Source organism: Pseudophryne corroboree, chromosome 8 (genome assembly GCF_028390025.1).
Source record: "Pseudophryne corroboree isolate aPseCor3 chromosome 8, aPseCor3.hap2, whole genome shotgun sequence".
Taxonomy (NCBI): domain Eukaryota; kingdom Metazoa; phylum Chordata; class Amphibia; order Anura; family Myobatrachidae; genus Pseudophryne; species Pseudophryne corroboree.
Genome location: NC_086451.1, coordinates 267,681,290 through 267,704,106, shown reverse-complemented (window position 1 = coordinate 267,704,106; position 22,817 = coordinate 267,681,290). Strand labels below are relative to the sequence as shown.

Here is a 22,817-nt window from a genome sequence, read left to right as displayed (position 1 = left end):
TGTTCTCAGTTAGCAGTATCAAGCTCCGATTTGCCTCCCACATGGGGGATTTGTTGTAGCTTATAGGGGGATGTAGTGTACCATATAGGGTATGTAGTGTAGTAATGTATTGCAGTATATAGGGGCATGTATTGCACTGATGTGGTGTAGCATATAAGGGGATGTAGTGTAGTGATGTAGTGTAGCATATAGGGTATGTAGTGCAGTGCACAGGGGCATGTAGTGTAGTGATGTAGTTCAGCATACAGGGGATGTAGTATAGTGATGTAGTGCAGTGGATAGGGGAATATAGTGCAGTGACGAAGTGTTATGATACAGTGCAATGTATGGGGACACACAGTGGATCATGTAGTTGAACACGCTGACAGGGCATGTGACGCATACTGTAGGGCATTTGATGCACATAGGGGAATATTGTCCAATAGTATCTCTTTTTTTCAAATTTCCTGGTAATCTATTTTTAGTCTGACAGAGTTTGTTTTACTGTTGTGTTTTTTTGCTTTTTTTTTTTTTTTTTTTTTGGGGGGGGGCCACAAACTATTGCCTTACCCCGGGTGACGAAAATCCTAGTTTCGGCCCTGCCATTAGCTAACAAATTTGCTGCTGCGATTAGATCTGAATTAGGCTTCATGTCATTTGTTTGTTTCATAATCAGTCTTCATGTTTAACACTATGTAATATATAACAGGATAATACATGGTCGAGTCACATTATTATGACCACCAACTAATAGCCAGAGTAACCGCCGTGTGCAGCAGGGACAGAAGCTAGACGTCCGCTGAACTGTCGTTTTAGACACGTCTGGTAGCCCCCAGGTTCATTTTGATGGTGAGCTGCTCTACTGTAGTGTGTCGGTCGGCCCTCGCGCACCTTCGTAGACGACATTAACCTCTCAGATCAATGGCACGGGGTACTCCGCAGTTTCCATGTCAGTTATTCACCATGGAGCCATTTGTCCAGTCACTATACACCTTTACCACAGCAGCATGTGAACAGTTCACAAACTGCGCTGTTTCAGAAATACTGCAACCCTTGGCCCGAAAAGGCGATAATCATGCCTTTGGCAACTTTGACTTATCACCCCTTTTACCCATGACTGCAACGAGTGATGTGTGCAGACGGCCCATTGCACACCTTATACACCCACCATGCCGGCACACACGACTTGTGACATACTTCATGGGCTATGCGCTGCCGACGTCAAATGTAAGAGGTGGTCATAATAATTTGACTCGACCATGTAATATACAGTATAACAACTGTCAGATATATAAAGGATAGAACAGCTCACTTTTTCAAAACATTCCTACTTCCCCGTTCATTCCTATGGCAGGCTAAAATAAGTTATTCAATATGAAAAGATATCTATATTATCTGTATATGTAACGTATGATTAGAATTGATGTTGTGCCTGAGAACCAGATCATTTCTTCTTTGCATAATCCTGGTAATGGGTCAAGTCTAGAGTACCAAAGTTTGTCTGTGACTCCTCAGATGTAATGCTAGATGGTCCCTACTGTTCGCTTCTAACACATGACTTGGAGATCACAAATCTCTTGTATGAGGTTACACAATTTGTGTTGTGCTGTTTTCAAACAGTAGTTATAAAGGCTTCTTCATGAAGCATAGTATAGATGCTGTTTTCCAAAGGTCGGAGATTTACAGACAAAAATGGGCGCATCTGGAGGGAGCACAGTTTTGCACCCACTAAAATGTAAATAATTGGACAGATCGAGAGCATTCCTTGTTAAGTGCAGATTAGGTACATGGATGCCCCTCCTTTAAAAAAAACATTCATTTTGCAGTGCAAGATTATTTATAGAAGATCAAGGGCGCTTATAGCATATTTAGCAGGAAATGTTCTGCCTCTTAGATGGGAAACAGTCTACAGTATCTCTGAGGTGGTGAAGATTGGGCATCATCCTAAACTTATTGGTACATACTGTAGTGTGCACCTGAAAACATACTCAGCCCTAATTAAAAATCAAAACATTAAAAATGTACATTAATACATGGAAATCAATAGTGAAATTATATTGCATCAGCAGCAAATTTCACGGTAATTAGTGAAAAACCTAAGGAACAAAAACAGGAAAAAAAACCTGCGCTAATTAAAAAACGTATTCAGGTAACAGACTGTTCCAATATGGCAGTATAACAAAGTAAGACACTTATAAAAATATATATACATTTAATGACAATAAATATATATGCAATAAACGTATTAAATAAATATGCTTAAACTTTGCAATTGATATTGGAAATGACCAGGTCACACAGAAAAATGTATATTGTTTAAAAAGAAATAAAATCAGGCTGGCAATAAAATTATAGAAGGAAACCGCTTTGATGTAGAGAGTCCTAGTACTAAACTTATTACAAGTAATGGGACTTTCTACATCAAAGCAGCTTCCTACTATAATTCTATTGCCAGCGTGACTTTTTCTTTTGAAACTATATACATTTTTCTGTGTGACCTGGTCATTTCTGATACCCATTGCAAAGTTTTCCAAGTGTACTTATTTGATAAGTGTATTGCATATGTCATAGCAATAGATATTTATTTATTTTTGGTGTGTATCCTGATTACTTTCTTATACTGCCATATCGGTAGCCTCTATTACGTCAGCACATTTTTTTCATGAGGGCAGTTTCATTATTCTTCTGACATATTTTGCATCTTCCAATTCACCTTCAGAAGAAAAATGCACATATCAACATATGTAACAAAACATTTCTAAACACAAAAAAAACAAACCCATTTCTGATGTCCCCTCATTCTTATAAATCATTTAAGTCATATTGAGAATAAACTATAACTTGTATTTAGAGGCAAGTCTGTATGGCCTGCAGAAGGTAAAGGAGCTTTTGAGAATACAATAGGAAATTCTTAAAATATTGAAATTAGATCAGTTATTAGTAAATTTTGTTATTGTAATGAAAATCCAGTTTTATGTGAATCAGTTGTAGGTGCACATTACACATAAAGGAAGCATAGCTCACTGCTGCCAGCTAAGTATTTACAACAGGATGGAACCCATTGAAGGTAACACAATTGGGAACATAAAAAGTCTTTATTTCAAAGCAAATGCTTAAGGCTTCATATAAACCATAGACATTTCATTTACACTAAGTTTCCCTTTTTATATATTTCCGTGTCATTTTTCAGTTTTCCAGACATAGAAAAGGCTTACTCAATAGCTTGGTGCACCAAGCAAGGATTTGACCATTAATGGGTCTAGTGCAGAGGTTCCCAAACGCGGTCCTCAAGGCACCCCAACAGTCCAGGTTTTAGGTATATCCATGGCTCAGCACAGATGGTAAAATCAAATTGACTAAGGTGCTAATTAAGTCACCTGTGGCCAATCATGGATAAATTTAAAACCAGAACCATTGGGGCGCCTTGAGGACCGTGTTTGGAAACCTCTGGTCTAGTGCAAGATCACTACACAATGCAATTACACCATTTATAGAGGGTGCCTACTATACACTGTCCAGTTACCTATTGCGGGGTCTATTTCACTGTAATCTCTTGCAGGAGCAGGGCCCTCCTTACCTTTTATTTTCTCATTTTTTTCTGCCTTGCATGGTCCTAATTTATGTTTGCTCTGCCCAGTGATAAGGAGCACTCTTATTGTTATGCTTTTGAGCCTTTAAGTCTACAGTATACTGGAGGTCTACACAGATTTTTCCTTTGTGCTTTCTTTTGTCTAGGTATACAGACTGCTAAAACTTGCTTTGACGCTATGGGTTTCAGTATACCATTGCTCTTGTACTTATTTCATGAGCTCCAATATGCTTGGATTTACATGGCTCCATCCATTATGCATAAATTATGCAGATGGTACTTTGTAAAAATACTGTGTCTAAATGTGTCCAGGTTTATAACTATTTTGTATAAGTTCTTATTGTACTGAATTCTGCAAAAGGACTTCATCCATGTCCTCACAGCATTCTGCAAACGGTGGATGGAGCAGGAGGTCTTTCATCGTACATAACAAATAAACTTGTCTTCCTGTCTTACTAGAATGATGCACCCACTAATATCATATAGTGAACCTAGTATAAAGTCCAAGTTAGATGTCATAGGTTTCTTACAGCCGGGTTAGAAAACAACTTATATATTCCACTATGCATAGGGAAGTTAGCATTGTACAAGAATAAATTATTTAAAGAGTAGAAAGGAAATGAAAGAAAGTTTTGATATCATACAGATTGATAGCCTGTGCGGCTTTTTCGTCTTCCAATTAAATAGGAGATAAAGACAAGTATAATAAGAAACATAAGCACAGCCCCCACCGCGATTGGAATAAAAAAGCTCAGATCAGAGTCAGCGAAGCATTCTTCCGCTGTTGGGAAAAAAGAGAGGAGAACATGAGAAGCGAGTTATTGGTGTTGTGTCACTGTGTTAGAGTACGACTAACCCCTCTGCCCAGCCCACGCCAGAATGCTATACACTATCATTTTACACTTTTATACATGAAGATCGCTTGTTTGATCTTAAACTTTTTAACAGTTTCATTCTCAGAGTATTTATTCACATTTAATTACAAATATCTACCCGACTCCACAGCTCTATGACACTAATTAAAATCTGTTGACAGAGGGCACAAAGCTAACTATGGCAAAAGAATTAATTATCAGTAAGGTGCTATTAGATATCCATCAATCTGTTGTCTGCACGCAACACTGTGGGGCAGATTTATTAAGCCTGGTGAAATGATAAAGTGGAAGGTGATATTGCACCAGCCAAACAGCTCCTAACTTCCATGTTACAGGCTGGGTGGGGAGGGGGGGGGGGGGGGGGGGCAGATTTATTAAGCCAGGTGAAGTGATAAAGTGGAAGGTGATATTGCACCAGCCAATCAGCTCCTAACTTCCATGTTACAGGCTGGGTGGGGAGGGGGGGGGGGGGGGGGGGGGCAGATTTATTAAGCCAGGTGAAGTGATAAAGTGGAAGGTGATATTGCACCAGCCAATCAGCTCCTAACTTCCATGTTACAGGCTGGGGGGGGCAGATTTTTAAGCCAGGTGAAGGGATAAAATGGAAGGTGATAACAGCCTATAACATGGCAGTTAGGAGCTGATTGGCTGGTGCATTATCACCTTCCACTTTATCATTTCACCAGGCTTAATAAATCTGCCCCTGTTTACCTAATGAACTGCAATGTAAAGCCTAGCATTTTGTTATTAGGCTTAATACTGTATTTTGTATCATATTTGTATTTGTTATGGGAATGAGGAGAGAGGAGACTGTTTAGAGTTGTCTCTACACTAACTATTCACACTGTTAATTACAGGTAAGGCGCATGAGCTTGCACAACTGCATTACTAAAAACTAGGTCCTTGTTCCGTACTAAAAGTTCCCGGACTATACTGTATGCTTATTTACACAGCTTGCAGAAATCTCAGAAACATTTACTAAATACATGAAATGCAGTTATGTATTATATCCTTGTGCTGTGCATACACTATACAATTATCTGGCAGATTATCTGCCAGATCTGGCTGGTTGGAAAGAAAATCTGGTAATGGATAAGAGCAAATGACAATTGAACATTTGCTCCCAAACACTGGTTAAATGGACAAAACCTGTCATTCAGACAAATTGTTTAAATCACGGATTTAGGCAATTTATATGAACAACAGTTTTTGTCCATTTTACAGTGTTTGAGAGCAAATGACAATTGGGAGCAAATGTTCAATTGTCATTTGCTTTTATCCATTACCAGATTTTCTTTCCAACCAGCCAGATCTGCCAGATTATCTGTAATTGTATAGTATATGCCCAGCAGTAGACCCACAAGCCCTGTGGTAGAAACTGGCATACCAGGAACATATTAAGGGACTGATTAATAAAGAACTATAAAGATGCTGTATAGGCACTCCCATCGCTGGTAATGAGGGTGGTAAACATTCTTGTGATATGCAATAAGCAGACTGAGTGTAATACAAAGGTCTCCTCATACATCTAACCTCAATACGCCACGCAGCACGAGATGCCCGCTAGCTCTGCCAGCATCAGGTGTCCTTTTTTGCCAAAAGTACATCGTAGTCGCAACACAATTAAGACACACCAGGAGACGTTGCTGATTAATTGATATGCAATTAGAAATCCGCCTGTCAACCCATGACATTTATGATCCATTCCAGTCAGGATTCAGGAGTAGACATAGCACTGAAACAGCCCTGGTATATGTGTTTAATGATCTACCAATGGCAAGAAACAGAGGTGACTGTTCAATCTTAATCCTTCTGGATCTCTCTGCAGCATTTGACACCATGGACCATGGGATTCTAATTGAGCACCTGAAGAATTTCTGTGGTACGGATGCACAGTTCTTAGCTGGTTTAAATCATTTCTTACTGGCAGGTCACAGAGAATTTGGCCTGGAGTATACTCTTCTCCACCAGTGCCATTGACTTGTGATGTCCCACAGGGTTCTATACTATCTCCCATGCTTTTTGCAGTATACATGCTACCACTGGGTGAAATAATCAAATGTCAGGGCCTGGTCTACCACTGCTATGAAGATGATACACAACTGTAACTGTCCTTTGCTCCAGGTACTGATAGCCCAATAACGACCCTAAATGGCTGCCTAGATGAGCTCCAGGAGTGGATGAGTGACAGTTGGCAGAGACTGAACCCTGATAAAACAGAAGTCCTGATGATAGGTCACAGGATAAGACTGCAGCATAGCCAACTGACAGGACTTACGCTTGGGGGTTTAGAACTACAAAACACTGAACATGTGTGGAATCTTGCTTTTGTCCTGGATAGTGGCTTGACACTTAAACTTCAGGTGTCAGCCACAATCGAATCCTCATTCTTTCATCTGAGGAACATAGCCAGAATCAAGCACTTAATTCCCTCAGAATACCTGCCTAAAGTCATACATGCATTTGTATCATAACGCCTAGACTATATAACGCCTAGACCACAGGTTCTCAAACTCGGTCCTCAGGACCCCACACAGTGCATGTTTTGCAGGTCTCCTCACAAAATCACAAGTGAAATAATTAGCTCCACTTGTGGAGCTTTTAAAATGTGTCAGTGAGTAATTAATACACCTGTGCACCTGCTGGGTTACCTGCAAAACATGCACTGTGTGGGGTCCTGAGGACCGAGTTTGAGAACCCCTGGCCTAGACTACTCAATGATCTCCCAGCAAAAGAACTGCACCGCTTGCAGATGGTACAAAATGCAGCTGCCAGACTATTAACCAACCAGCCCTGTTCCAGCCACATAACACCCATTCTCTACTCCCTTCACTAGCTACCTGTACAATGGCGAATAATTTTCAAGATTGGCTTACTCACTTTCAAAGCCCTACATGACCAGGTCCCAAGGTACTTGCAGCAGCTTCTGATTTCTTACCATCCCACTCGATCATTACAATCTGTAGATGAAGGACTACTAGCAATTAGAGATGAGCGGGTTCGGTTCCTCGGAATCCGAACCCGCCCGAACTTCAGTTTTTTTTACACGGGGCCGAGCGACTCGGATCTTCCCGCCTTGCTCGGTTAACCCGAGCGCGCCCGAACGTCATCATCCCGCTGTCGGATTCTCGCGAGGCTCGGATTCTATCGCGAGACTCGGATTCTATATAAGGAGCCGCGCGTCGCCGCCATTTTCACACGTGCATTGAGATTCATAGGGAGAGGACGTGGCTGGCGTCCTCTCCGTTTATAGAGAAGAGAGTGAGACTAGAGTAGAGAGAGACACAGTAGTAATTTTGGGGAGCATTAGGAGGAGTACTTTAGGAGGAGTACTACTACTTGCTGAAGTGATAGATAGATAGATAGATAGTGTGACTGTATAATGTATATCTGACTTGTGGGGGAGACACTGACAGTGGGGAGCAGTTAGAGTCTGAGAGCAGGACTTGCTGCTAGAGTGCCACACTGCCATTGTGACCACTCTGACCACCAGTATAATATATATTGTGATTGTCTGCTTAGGAGTACTACTTGCAAGTTGCTGATAGTGTGACCAGTGACCTGACCACCAGTTTAATAATCACCACCAGTTTAATATATATAATATATATATATAATTGTATATAATATATATATAATATTGTATACCACCTCCCCGTTTTTTTTTTTTTTTTCTTCTTTATACATACTACTATAGTAGCTTACTGTAGCAGTCTGCGGTGCTGCTGAGCTGACAGTGTCCAGCAGGTCCGTCATCAGTCATTACATAATAAATATATATTATATACCTGTCCGGCTGCAGTACTAGTGATATTATATATATATATATATATATATATATATATATATTGATTTCATCTCATTATCATCCAGTCTATATTAGCAGCAGACACAGTACGGTAGTCCACGGCTGTAGCTACCTCTGTGTCGGCAGTCGCTGGTCCATCCATAATTGTATACCACCTACCCGTGGTTTTTTTTTTTTTCCTTTCTTCTTTATACATACTACTATAGTAGCTAACTGTAGCAGTCTGCGGTGCTGCTGAGCTGACAGTGTCCAGCAGGTCCGTCATCAGTCATTACATAATAAATATATCTACCTGTCCGGCTGCAGTACTAGTGTGATATTATATATATATATATATATATATATATATTGATTTCATCTCATTATCATCCAGTCTATATTAGCAGCAGACACAGTACGGTAGTCCACGGCTGTAGCTACCTCTGTGTCGGCAGTCGCTGGTCCATCCATAATTGTATACCACCTACCCGTGGTTTTTTTTTTTTTTCTTTCTTCTTTATACATACTACTATAGTAGCTTACTGTAGCAGTCTGCGGTGCTGCTGAGCTGACAGTGTCCAGCAGGTCCGTCATCAGTCATTACATAATAAATATATATTATATACCTGTCCGGCTGCAGTACTAGTGATATTATATATATATTGATTTCATCTCATTATCATCCAGTCTATATTAGCAGCAGACACAGTACGGTAGTCCACGGCTGTAGCTACCTTTGTGTCGGCAGTCGCTCGTCCATCCATAAGTATACTAGTATCCATCCATCTCCATTGTTTACCTGAGGTGCCTTTTAGTTGTGCCTATTAAAATATGGAGAACAAAAATGTTGAGGTTCCAAAATTAGGGAAAGATCAAGATCCACTTCCACCTCGTGCTGAAGCTGCTGCCACTAGTCATGGCCGAGACGATGAAATGCCAGCAACGTCGTCTGCCAAGGCCGATGCCCAATGTCATAGTACAGAGCATGTAAAATCCAAAACACCAAATATCAGTAAAAAAAGGACTCCAAAATCTAAAATAAAATTGTCGGAGGAGAAGCGTAAACTTGCCAATATGCCATTTACCACACGGAGTGGCAAGGAACGGCTGAGGCCCTGGCCTATGTTCATGGCTAGTGGTTCAGCTTCACATGAGGATGGAAGCACTCAGCCTCTTGCTAGAAAAATGAAAAGACTCAAGCTGGCAAAAGCACCGCAAAGAACTGTGCGTTCTTCGAAATCCCAAATCCACAAGGAGAGTCCAATTGTGTCGGTTGCGATGCCTGACCTTCCCAACACTGGACGTGAAGAGCATGCGCCTTCCACCATTTGCACGCCCCCTGCAAGTGCTGGAAGGAGCACCCGCAGTCCAGTTCCTGATAGTCAGATTGAAGATGTCAGTGTTGAAGTACACCAGGATGAGGAGGATATGGGTGTTGCTGGCGCTGGGGAGGAAATTGACAAGGAGGATTCTGATGGTGAGGTGGTTTGTTTAAGTCAGGCACCCGGGGAGACACTTGTTGTCCGTGGGAGCAATATGGCCGTTGACATGCCTGGTGAAAATACCAAAAAAATCAGCTCTTCGGTGTGGAAGTATTTCAACAGAAATGCGGACAACATTTGTCAAGCCGTGTGTTGCCTATGCCAAGCTGTAATAAGTAGGGGTAAGGACGTTAACCACCTTGGAACATCCTCCCTTAAACGTCACCTGCAGCGCATTCATAATAAGTCAGTGACAAGTTCAAAAACTTTGGGCGACAGCGGAAGCAGTCCACTGACCAGTAAATCCCTTCCTCTTGTAACCAAGCTAACGCAAACCACCCCACCAACTCCCTCAGTGTCAATTTCCTCCTTCCCCAGGAATGCCAATAGTCCTGCAGGCCATGTCACTGGCAATTCTGACGAGTCCTCTCCTGCCTGGGATTCCTCCGATGCATCCTTGCGTGTAACGCCTACTGCTGCTGGCGCTGCTGTTGTTGCTGCTGGGAGTCGATGGTCATCCCAGAGGGGAAGTCGTACTCGTAAGCCCACTTTTACTACTTCCACCAAGCAATTGACTGTACAACAGTCCTTTGCGAGGAAGATGAAATATCACAGCAGTCATCCTGCTGCAAAGCGGATAACTGAGGCCTTGGCATCCTGGGTGGTGAGAAACGTGGTTCCGGTATCCATCATTACTGCAGAGCCAACTAGAGACTTGTTGGAGGTACTGTGTCCCCGGTACCAAATACCATCTAGGTTCCATTTCTCTAGGCAGGCGATACCGAAAATGTACACAGACCTCAGAAAAAGAGTCACCAGTGTCCTAAAAAATGCAGCTGTACCCAATGTCCACTTAACCACGGACATGTGGACAAGTGGAGCAGGGCAGGGTCAGGACTATATGACTGTGACAGCCCACTGGGTAGATGTATGGACTCCCGCCGCAAGAACAGCAGCGGCGGCACCAGTAGCAGCATCTCGCAAACGCCAACTCTTTCCTAGGCAGGCTACGCTTTGTATCACCGGTTTCCAGAATACGCACACAGCTGAAAACCTCTTACGGCAACTGAGGAAGATCATCGCGGAATGGCTTACCCCAATTGGACTCTCCTGTGGATTTGTGGCATCGGACAACGCCAGCAATATTGTGTGCGCATTAAATCTGGGCAAATTCCAGCACGTCCCATGTTTTGCACATACCTTGAATTTGGTGGTGCAGAATTTTTTAAAAAACGACAGGGGCGTGCAAGAGATGCTGTCGGTGGCCAGAAGAATTGCGGGACACTTTCGGCGTACAGGCACCACGTACAGAAGACTGGAGCAACACCAAAAACGCCTGAACCTGCCCTGCCATCATCTGAAGCAAGAAGTGGTAACGAGGTGGAATTCAACCCTATATATGCTTTAGAGGTTGGAGGAGCAGCAAAAGGCCATTCAAGCCTATACAATTCAGCACGATATAGGAGGTGGAATGCACCTGTCTCAAGCGCAGTGGAGAATGATTTCAACGTTGTGCAAGGTTCTGCTGCCCTTTGAACTTGCCACACGTGAAGTCAGTTCAGACACTGCCAGCCTGAGTCAGGTCATTCCCCTCATCAGGCTTTTGCAGAAGAAGCTGGAGACATTGAAGGAGGAGCTAACACGGAGCGATTCCGCTAGGCATGTGGGACTTGTGGATGGAGCCCTTAATTCGCTTAACAAGGATTCACGGGTGGTCAATCTGTTGAAATCAGAGCACTACATTTTGGCCACCGTGCTCGATCCTAGATTTAAAACCTACCTTGGATCTCTCTTTCCGGCAGACACAAGTCTGCTGGGGTTCAAAGACCTGCTGGTGAGAAAATTGTCAAGTCAAGCGGAACGCGACCTGTCAACATCTCCTCCTTCACATTCTCCCGCAACTGGGGGTGCGAGGAAAAGGCTCAGAATTCCGAGCCCACCTGCTGGCGGTGATGCAGGGCAGTCTGGAGCGACTGCTGATGCTGACATCTGGTCCGGACTGAAGGACCTGTCAACGATTACGGACATGTCGTCTACTGTCACTGCATATGATTCTCTCCCCATTGAAAGAATGGTGGAGGATTATATGAGTGACCGCATCCAAGTAGGCACGTCACACAGTCCGTACTTATACTGGCAGGAAAAAGAGGCAATTTGGAGGCCCTTGCACAAACTGGCTTTATTCTACCTAAGTTGCCCTCCCACAAGTGTGTACTCCGAAAGAGTGTTTAGTGCCGCCGCTCACCTTGTCAGCAATCGGCGTACGAGGTTACTTCCAGAAAATGTGGAGAAGATGATGTTCATTAAAATGAATTATAATCAATTCCTCCGTGGAGACATTGACCAGCAGCAATTGCCTCCACAAAGTACACAGGGAGCTGAGATGGTGGATTCCAGTGGGGACGAATTGATAATCTGTGAGGAGGGGGATGTACACGGTGATATATCGGAGGATGATGATGAGGTGGACATCTTGCCTCTGTAGAGCCAGTTTGTGCAAGGAGAGATTAATTGCTTCTTTTTTGGTGGGGGTCCAAACCAACCCGTCATTTCAGCCACAGTCGTGTGGCAGACCCTGTCACTGAAATGATGGGTTGGTTAAAGTGTGCATGTCCTGTTTATACAACATAAGGGTGGGTGGGAGGGCCCAAGGACAATTCCATCTTGCACCTCTTTTTTCTTTAATTTTTCTTTGCGTCATGTGCTGTTTGGGGAGTGTTTTTTGGAAGGGCCATCCTGCGTGACACTGCAGTGCCACTCCTAGATGGGCCCGGTGTTTGTGTCGGCCACTAGGGTCACTTATCTTACTCACACAGCTACCTCATTGCGCCTCTTTTTTTCTTTGCGTCATGTGCTGTTTGGGGAGTGTTTTTTGGAAGGGCCATCCAGCGTGACACTGCAGTGCCACTCCTAGATGGGCCCGGTGTTTGTGTCGGCCACTATGGTCGCTTATCTTACTCACACAGCTACCTCATTGCGCCTCTTTTTTTCTTTGCGTCATGTGCTGTTTGGGGAGTGTTTTTTGGAAGGGCCATCCTGCGTGACACTGCAGTGCCACTCCTAGATGGGCCCGGTGTTTGTGTCGGCCACTAGGGTCGCTTAGCTTAGTCATCCAGCGACCTCGGTGCAAATTTTAGGACTAAAAATAATATTGTGAGGTGTGAGGTATTCAGAATAGACTGAAAATGAGTGGAAATAATGGTTATTGAGGTTAATAATACTTTGGGATCAAAATGACCCCCAAATTCTATGATTTAAGCTGGTTTTTAGGGTTTTTTGAAAAAAACACCCGAATCCAAAACACACCCGAATCCAACAAAAAAAATTTGGTGAGGTTTTGCCAAAACGCGGTCGAACCCAAAACACGGCCGCGGAACCGAACCCAAAACCCGAAAAATTTCAAGTGCACATCTCTACTAGCAATACCTAAAATCTCCCTGAATTCATCTAGGGGTCTAGCTTTCAACTTTGTGGCTCCGACTCTATGGAACTCTCTTCCCAGCACAATGCGAGAAGCCGCCACTAAAATCCTTCAAAAATAGACTAAAGAATGACCTACTTACTCAAGCATTTCACTAATATCTACTGTTAAACTGGTTTTGTATTTTGAGCTGTAGACACAATTGTAAAGCACTTTGAATCCCATTAGGAGAAAAGTGCTTTATAAATATTATTATTATTATTATTATTATTATTATTAACAGAGTTGTATATCAAGCACAATGGAACTTGGCATGGAAAAAAGCCGCAGTCGCTGCATTGTAGCACTCCGTATGCAGATACAGAGACTCAAACCCCTTTCACATTGTACAAATAACCCGGTATCGACCCTTCGACATGGGCCACTGTGTGATGTGAAAGGGCCATGTCCGAATTCCCGGGTCGCCTGACCCAGTAATTCAATCCAGGTAATAAGAAGGGTTATTCTCAGGTTGAATACCGGGTCAGGCACAGTGTGAATGGGATGCTGGGTCCATTCACAGCATAAAGAGAGATGGCACGGAGATGAGCTCATCTCCCAGTGCCGGCTCCGCCCCCCACCGCTATGGCAACCGACCCAACAATTTGCCAGGTCAGGAAGCCAGCACATAGTCTCCAATGCCGGATCCCACCCGTGAAGGACCAATTTCCAATTCCCAGGTGGGATACAGCATTGGAGATGTGAAAGCAGTATCGGTTGCACAAAGATATACTAGTGTCACATATAAAATTAATCAGCAGATTTAGCAAACAAAAGGCACTAGCAGAGTCTCGTGGGACCTGGAACACGGTGAAGGGCTGTTTGGCGCGACTGAATCAGTGATATGTGAGGACACATCTGTATCTGTTTCACTCCTGTAGGGAGAGAAATTTGCTATAGATATTGAATAGAAAACACGAAAGCCCCATAAAATGATCTGTCGCTGATCCTTTTAGGATTTCTTCATTAAAACAACATATTAAACATAACAGATATTGGGATATATTTTGTGAAATTATTTGAAGAAGTGTATTGTATTGAAGTCTGTGTTTATTCATATCAGTTGTGAATGATTGCATGGAGCAGAATATTTGCCAGCTAAGCCCCTTAAATAGTCTTGGAACCGTACAGCCATCTGCCCACCGAGCAATCATTCTGCTAAGGCCAAATCCTGATAGCCTGTGAAGATATTTTTGGATAGTCCCTGTGGGCTGCAGTTAGTGAAGGCCAGTCTGCTGCTTACACATACCACAGGGCACTAATAACTTTAATATCTGAAATCACTTGGATCTAGTGTAAGTCTCCAATATCTGATATCAGGTTCAACTGTTCTTTAATAATTAATTGATTCAAAAGAATGTAAACCTATTGGGTATCAATGCATACCCTCATATATTCCAACTTTAACGCAATACCAAATGAATGATTCTTTTGATGCTAAAATAAATCGGTACAGCTCACTGCGTGTTGAATCAGAGTACACTAGCCTAGGATACTAAGTCCCTACCGGGGTCAGACTCCTATTAGCTCAAATAGGAGCTTCATGTTATGTGCCTCTGCAAGGGTTGCAAGAAAAGTAAGCAATATACCTGAAACATTAATATCTGGAAATGTATGCACCCTTACATAATGCAAGGTTCCTACAGGAGCTTGTGCTAACAGTGTACTCCCAATGTACCAGGCCGTGAGAAATGCATGAAACCTTTACAAGATTGGAGCAGTGGATAGATTGCCAATAGCAACTCACTTCTAGTAAGTATTTATCAAATATATTCTATAAAGAACAGGGTGAGGCTGATTGGCTGCTATGGTCAACCCCTGCATGCCTACTTCTCTACTTTTTAGAAGCTTTGATGCATCTCCCCCAAATCTATAGTGCAAAGAACCCTGATGTTATCATTTCCTACATATATGTATGTTTATTCAAACAAATGACAGAAATTAGTAGTAAATCATAGCAACCACAGTCTTGCTTTAGCTGCTTAGCTTGTATTAGATCAATCAAACGTGATTGAAATGGTCACTGTATCCAATTGTTTGCCTAATAGGCCCTACACACTTGGCGATGTTTCTGATTTGGGAAATGTCCGTTTTCAACGATTAACGACTATTGTCCAAAGTGGCTTGCTATGATAAACGAGGGAAAACAAACGATGAACGACCGCAGGGATGTGCATTGTTCATGCCTACACACTAAATGACATATCATTCACTTATGAGCGATGTCGTTCATATTGCCCGTGTAGGTCGCCAAGTGTGTAGGGCCCATAAGTCAGAAATCAACATACTTTTCTGAATCATGGCATATCAGCATTGTTTCTTTCACAGAAACCCTAGGCCAAATGTTTCTCATTGAGAAACTATACAAAAATGATTAAATTAAGTAAATTGCGGTAATAGGTTCAATCATATGGTTGTAGTGGGCAAGGTTGTACTTCTGTTTGTCCACAGATTTTATGATTGGCAGCCACTGGTACCAGTTTGGTCCATCACATTTGCCTGGACTGCCAACCTGCGGCACCCAGTTTGGGACCAACTTGCCTAAGTGATTCCAATCTCATGGAGGGAACCAGTATTCTTAGACAGCTAAATAACGTCAGTCTTGTATGAAATTACTAGCAACAAAACAAGAGTTTGTTATATTTATGCATGGGATACAGATGAACGCAAGTATCTCATGTTGGAAGTTCCAACGTATATATTTACTATAAGGCAACTTGTATTTGAAATGAAATGGTTGGTGAATAAAACTTGATTAAATAATGTATATACAGTTACAGTAAGTATTGTCAACAGTGGTCATTTGAATTTATACAATGTTAATGTTAGTTATCTGTTGTAGTTAAAATGGATTTTGCAAAGAAACCATCAACAAACCAGGTACAATGTTAATATGAAATAGAAGAAACATTCTGCTAATAAAAGAAAAATGTAAAATAAAAAAACCAAAACAAAAACTGCAATTACATATAAAAAGAAATTATCTGAATTAAATCCTGTAATATACAGTAAAACTGAAGGATTATTTTGTTACTATATACTGTAATAAAGCAACATTCACAGGTACATTCACATGCAAGATTTACATTGCAAATTATGAAATACACTTGATAAAATGGAAAGTTATCATGAGAGAAAAGTAGTTTTGCTCACTGGATAAAGATTATAAAATTTAGTGGAAAAAGCAATGCATTATAACGGTCTGAGCAGTCAGTTCCGATATCGTTCACTGTAAATGTGTCAAATACTTTCCAGTCCCCTATCTCATAATCCTTAAAAATGTTCATATCCAGCAGAACGCCGATTCCTGCGGCCAATGAAATAAGCCACCATCACTAGGATTACAAGGACTCCCAATGCAGCACCCACGACTATTGGTACAGTGAAGTTCTGATCAGCAAAGCAATCTTCCGCTACATGAGGAGAAAACAAAACAAAAACAAGGAGGAAAAAAAACAAAAACAAAATAAAATAAAAAAAACTCACATCACATGCAAGTACAATAAAGTTTCAGCTTAAAATAAAATAAAAAATACTGACGTAGTGACTGGTGACATTGTCACTGTCAATCTTGTGACCGCAATATGATAAGATAGGGCCCAGAATCAAACAGATGACCTCATCATGGTTAGATAGCATTTATAACCACTGTACTACCGTGTTGCCCAGGTCAATGTACGAAGGCAAAAAAAATAAGATTTTACTCACCGGTAAATCTATTTCTCATAGTCCGTAGTGGATGCTGGGGACTCCGTAAGGACCATGGGGAATAGACGGGCTCCGCAGGAGACTGGGCACTCTAAGAAAGATTTAGTACTACTGGTGTGCACTGGCTCCTCCCTCTATGCCCCTCCTCCAGACCTCAGTTAAGAAAACTGTGCCCGGAAGAGCGGACATTACAAGGAAAGGATTTTGGAATCCAGGGTAAGACTCATACAAGCCACACCAATCACACCGTATAACTTGTGATAACATACCCAGTCAACAGTATGAACAACAGAGCATCAGACAAATCTGATGCAACCATAACATAACCCTTATTTAAGCAATAACTATATACAAGTATTGCAAAAGAAGTCCGCACTTGGGACGGGCGCCCAGCATCCACTACGGACTACGAGAAATAGATTTACCGGTGAGTAAAATCTTATTTTCTCTAACGTCCTAGTGGATGCTGGGGACTCCGTAAGGACCATGGGGATTATACCAAAGCTCCCAAACGGGCGGGAGAGTGCGGATGACTCTGCAGCACCGAATGAGCAAACACAAGGTCCTCCTCAGCCAGGGTATCAAACTTGTAGAACTTTGCAAAAGTGTTTGAACCCGACCAAGTAGCTGCTCGGCAAAGTTGTAATGCCGAGACCCCTCGGGCAGCCGCCCAAGAAGAGCCCACCTTCCTTGTGGAATGGGCTTTTACTGATTTTGGAGGCGGCAAGCCAGCCACAGAATGAGCCTGCTGAATCGTGTTACAGATCCAGCGAGCAATAGTTTGCTTTGAAGCAGGAGCACCCAGCTTGTTGGATGCATACAGGATAAACAGCGAGTCGGGTTTCCTGACTCCAGACGATCTGGCTACATAAATCTTCAAAGCCCTGACTACATCTAGTAACTTGGAATCCTCCAAGTCACGAGTAGCCGCAGGCACCACAATAGGTTGGTTCACATGAAAAGATGACACCACCTTTGGCAGAAATTGCGGACGAGTCCGTAATTCTGGCCTGTCCATATGGAAAACCAGATAGGGGCTTTTACATGACAAAACCGCCAATTTTTGACCACTTTCCACGTGAGATATTTTAACTCCACGGTCTTAAGCGGCTCAAACCAGTGAGATTTCAGGAAACTCAACACCACGTTAAGATCCCAAGGTGCCACTGGTGGCACAAAAAAGGGGCTGAATATGCAGCACTCCCTTTACAAACGTCTGAACTTCAGGTAGAGAAGCTAGTTTTTGTATGAAGAAAATGGATCGGGCCGAAATCTGGACCTTAATTGACCCCAATTCTAGGCCCAAAGTCACTCCCGACTGTAGGAAGTGAAGGAAACGGCCCAGCTGGACTTCCTCTGTAGAGGCATTCCTGGCCTCACACCAGCAACATATTTTCGCCGTATACGGTGATAATGTTTAGCCGTCACGTCCTTCCTAGCCCTTATCAGCGTAGAAATATCCTCATCCGGAATCCCTCTTTTTTACTAGGATCCGGCGTCCAACCGCCATGCCGTCAAACGCAGCTGCGGTAAGTCTTGGAACATACAAGGTCCCTGCTGCAACAGATCCTGCCCTAGAGGCAGAGGCCATGGGTCCTCTGTGAGCATTTCTTGCAGCTCTGGATACCAAGTCCTTCTTGGCCAATCCGGAACAATGAGTATTGTTCTCACTCCTCTTTTCCTTATGATTCTCAGCACCTTGGGTAAGAGAGGAAAAGGAGGAAACACATAAACCGACTGGAACATCCACGGTGTCACCAGTGCGTCTACAGCTATCGCCTGAGAGTCTCTTGACCTGGCGCAATACCTCTGTAGCTTTTTGTTGAGTCGGGATGCCATCATGTCCACCTGTGGCAGTTCCCACCGACCTATAAGCTGCGCGAAGACTTCTTGATGAAGTCCCCACTCTCCCGGGTGGAGGTCGTGCCTGCTGAGAAAGTCTGCTTCCGAGTTGTCCACTCCCGGAATGAACACTGCTGACAGTGCGCTTACGTGATTCTCCGCCAGCGAAGAATTCTGGTGGCTTCTACCATCGCCACCCTGCTCCTTGTGCCGCCCAGGCGGTTTACATGAGCCACTGCGGTGATATTGTCTGACTGAATCAGGACCGGTTGGTCGCGAAGCAGGGTCTCCGCTTGACTTAGGGCGTTGTATATGGCCCTTAGTTCCAGGATATTGATGTGAAGACAAGTTTCCTGCCTTGACCACAGCCCTTGGAAATTTCTTCCCTGTGTGACTGCCCCCCACCCTCGGAGGCTTGCATCCGTGGTCACCAGGACCCAGTCCTGAATGCCGAATCTGCGACCTTCGAGAAGGTGAGCACTCTGCAGCCACCACAGGAGAGACATCCTGGCTCTGGGGGATAGGGTGATTAACCGATGCATCTGAAGATGTGATCCGGACCACTTGTCCAGTAAGTCCCATTGGAAGGTCCTCGTATGGAACCTGCCGAAGGGAATGGCCTCGTATGATGCCACCCTCCTTCCCAGGACCTGAGTGCAGTGATGCACTGACACCTGTTTTGGTTTTAATAGATTCCTGACCAGTGTCACGAGCTACTGAGCTCTCTCTATCGGGAGATAACCCTTTTCTGGTATGTGTCTAGGATCATGCCTAGGAGAGGCAGATGAGCTGTAAGAACCAACTGCGACTTTGGAATATATAGAATCCAGCCGTGTTGCCGTAACACTTCCAGAGAAAGTGATACGCTGTTCAGCAACTGCTCTCTTGATCTCGCTTTTATGAGATCGTCCAAGTACGTGATAATAGTGACACCTTGCTTCCGCAGGAGCACCATCATTTCCGCCATTACCTTGGTGAATACTCTCAAGGCCGTGGAGAGACCAAACGGCAACGTCTGAAATTGGTAATGACAATCCCGTACCGCAATTCTGAGGTACGCCTGATGAGGTGGATAAATGGGGACATGAAGGTATGCATCCTTTATGTCCCGAGTCACCATAAAATCTTCCCCTTTCAGGCTTGCAATAACCGCTCTTAGCGATTCCATCTTGAACTTGAACCTTTTCAGGTATATGTTCTGGGATTTTAAATTCAATATGGGTCCGACCGAACCGTCTGGTTTCGGTACTACAACATGGTCAAATAATAACCCCCTCCTTGTTGAAGGAGGGGAACCTTGACCACCACCTGTTGAAGATACAATTTGTGAATTGCAGTTAACACTGTTTCCCTCTCATGGGGAGAAGCCGGCAGGGCCGTCGGTGAGGGGGCATCTTCTCAAAGTCCAGCTTGTATCCCTGAGACACAATATCTATTGCCCAGGGATCTAACAGGGAGTGAACCCACTTGTGGCTGAACTTACGAAGGCGTGCCCCCACCAGGCCTAGCTCCGCCTGTGGAGCCCCAGCGACATGCAGTGGATCTTTGTAGAGGCCGGGGAGGACTTCTGTTCCTGGGAACTAGCTGTGTTGTGCAGCTTCTTTCCTCTGCCCCCGCCTCTGGCAAGAAAGGACGCACCTCGGACTTTGTTTCATTATTCGAAAGGCTGCATTTGATAATGTCGTGCTTTCCTAGGCTGTGCAGGAATATAAGGCAAAATATCAGAATTACCAGCCATAGCTGTGGAGACCAGGTCCGAGAACCCTTCTCCACACAATCCTCAGCCTTCCATATGCCTCTTAAGTCGGCATCATCTGTCCATTGCACATTCTACAGGACACGTCAAGCAGAAATCGACATAGCTTTGACTCTAGGACCCAATATACTCATGTCTCTTTGGGCATGTTTTATATAAATATATATACCAATCTCTTTAGACAGCATCTTTAATATATATATATATATATATATATATATATATATATATATATATATATATATATATATATATATATATATACATACTAGGGTCTCAATCTCTGCTGATAAGGTACCTGTCCACGCTGCCACAGCGCTATAAACCCATGCCGACACAATTGCCGGTCTGAGTAGTGTACTAGAATGTGCACGCTATCTGCAGGATCCCTGAGAATAGCTAGTGCTACCTTCTGTGCAAACGTGACACCCTAGGGGGAAGATTCCCATCACATCCTGGCCCTAGTGGGAAAGGATACTGCATGAGAATTCTTTGTGGGAAGCTGCAGTCTCTTGTCTGGAGATTCCCGCTCTTTTTCCTCATGAGAGGAGGGAAATTTACCTCAGCTTTCTTCCCCTTAACATGTGTACCCTTGTGTCAGGGACAAATGAGTCATCAGTGATATGCAAATCATCTTTTATTACAATAATCATATATTGAATACCTTTCAGCCATTTTGGCTGTAACTTTGCATTATCGTAGTCGACACTGGAGTCAAACTCCGTGTCGATATCAGTGTTTATTATTTTGGATAGTGAGCATTGTGAGACTCTGAAGGTCTCTGTGACATAGGGACAGACATGGGTAGATTTCCTGTCTGTTCTCTAATCTTTTGTGCAATAAATTCACCTCAGCACTTACACATATCCAAACAGGTGTCGGCGTTGTCGACGGAGACACCCTCTTACACACATATTTGCTCTATCTCCTCCTTGGGGGAGCCTTTTACCTCAGACATGTCGACACACACGTACCGACACACCACACAGGGGATGCTCTATTTGAAGACAGTTCCCCCACAAGGCCCTTTGGAGAGACAGAGAGATAGTATGCCAGCACACACCCCAGCGCTATATGACCCAGGAATCACACAGTAACTTAGTGTTAACCCAGTAGCTGCTGTATATATTGTTTTTACGCCAAATTTATGTGCCCCCCCTCTCTTTTTCACCCTTTCTAGCGTGCTTCTGCAGGGGAGAGCCTGGGGAGCTTCCTCTCAGCGGAGCTGTGGAGAGAAAATGGCGCTGGTGAGTGCTGAGGAAGAAGGCCCCGCCCCCTCAGCGGCGGGCTTCTCCCGCGATTTTGTGTAAAATTAATGGCGGGGCTCATGTATATTACAGTGTCCAACTGTATATATGCTGCTTTTTGCCAGGAGGTAATCAATTGCTGCCCAGGGCGCCCCCCCCCCTGCGCCCTACAGTGACCGGAGTGTGTGGGTTAGTGTGGGCGCAATGGCGCACAGCTGCAGTGCTGTACGCTACCTCATATGAAGACAGGAGTCTTCTGCCGCCGATTTTGACGTCTTCTTGCTTCAACCCGCCGGCTTCCGATTTCTGGCTCTGCGAGGGGGACGGCGGCGCGGCTCCGGGAACGGACAACAAGGTCAGGTCCTGTGTTCGATCCCTCTGGAGCTAATGGTGTCCAGTAGCCTAAGAAGCGCAACCTAGCCGCAGTTAGTAGGTTTGCTTCTCTCCCCTCAGTCCCACGTAGCAGAGAGTGTTGCCAGCAGAAGCTCTCTGAAAATAAAAAACCTAATTAAAATACTTTCTTATTAGCAAGCTCAGGAGAGCTCATTAAAATGCACCCAGCTCTGGCCGGGAACAGATTCTAACGGAGGTCTGGAGAAGGGGCATAGAGGGAGGAGCCAGTGCACACCAGTAGTACTAAATATTTCTTAGAGTGCCCAGACTCCTGCGGAGCCCGTCTATTCCCCATGGTCCTTACGGAGTCCCCAGCATCCACTAGGACGTTAGAGATAACCAAAAACCACACATAGGACATTTCTCTACAACCTCAACTATGTTCTCCTTAATGAGTCCTGTGGCATAGGACACTATATATATTATATATTGAAATCTATTGTAATTTCAGCTATTATAAACCACTTGTCTGCATTTGCATATAATATGGTCTCTGGGAAAGCAGCTTAAGCATAGTCATCAAATGCAATTATTCTAGTACACAAGAGGGATGTAGTTATGTGAAGAGCATACTGCAGCATCTTTCCCTTTCTTACATTGGTTGATTCTGGAAAAGCAAATATTACCTACACTATGGGGCCAATCCAGACCTAATCGCTAGGCTGCGTTTTCTTACAGCCTGCGATCAGATCAGAACTGC

The 22,817-nt window shown here is 43.7% G+C and overlaps 1 protein-coding gene across 2 annotated transcripts in view; it reads right to left on the bottom strand.

Annotated features, from left to right (window-relative positions):
- Positions 1-3,055: 3,055 nt before the first annotated feature.
- Positions 3,056-22,817, bottom strand: part of LAMP2 (lysosomal associated membrane protein 2) — an 82,187-nt gene continuing 62,425 nt past the window's right edge. The window contains exon 10 of one of the 2 annotated variants that reach the window (XM_063937226.1): positions 3,056-4,349. In XM_063937226.1, the coding sequence (XP_063793296.1) occupies positions 4,207-4,349 (143 nt within the window). In that variant the 3' untranslated portion in view covers positions 3,056-4,206. Of the gene's footprint in view, positions 4,350-15,482; positions 16,585-22,817 lie in introns of those variants that run through there. The other variant, XM_063937228.1, reaches the window with a different exon arrangement.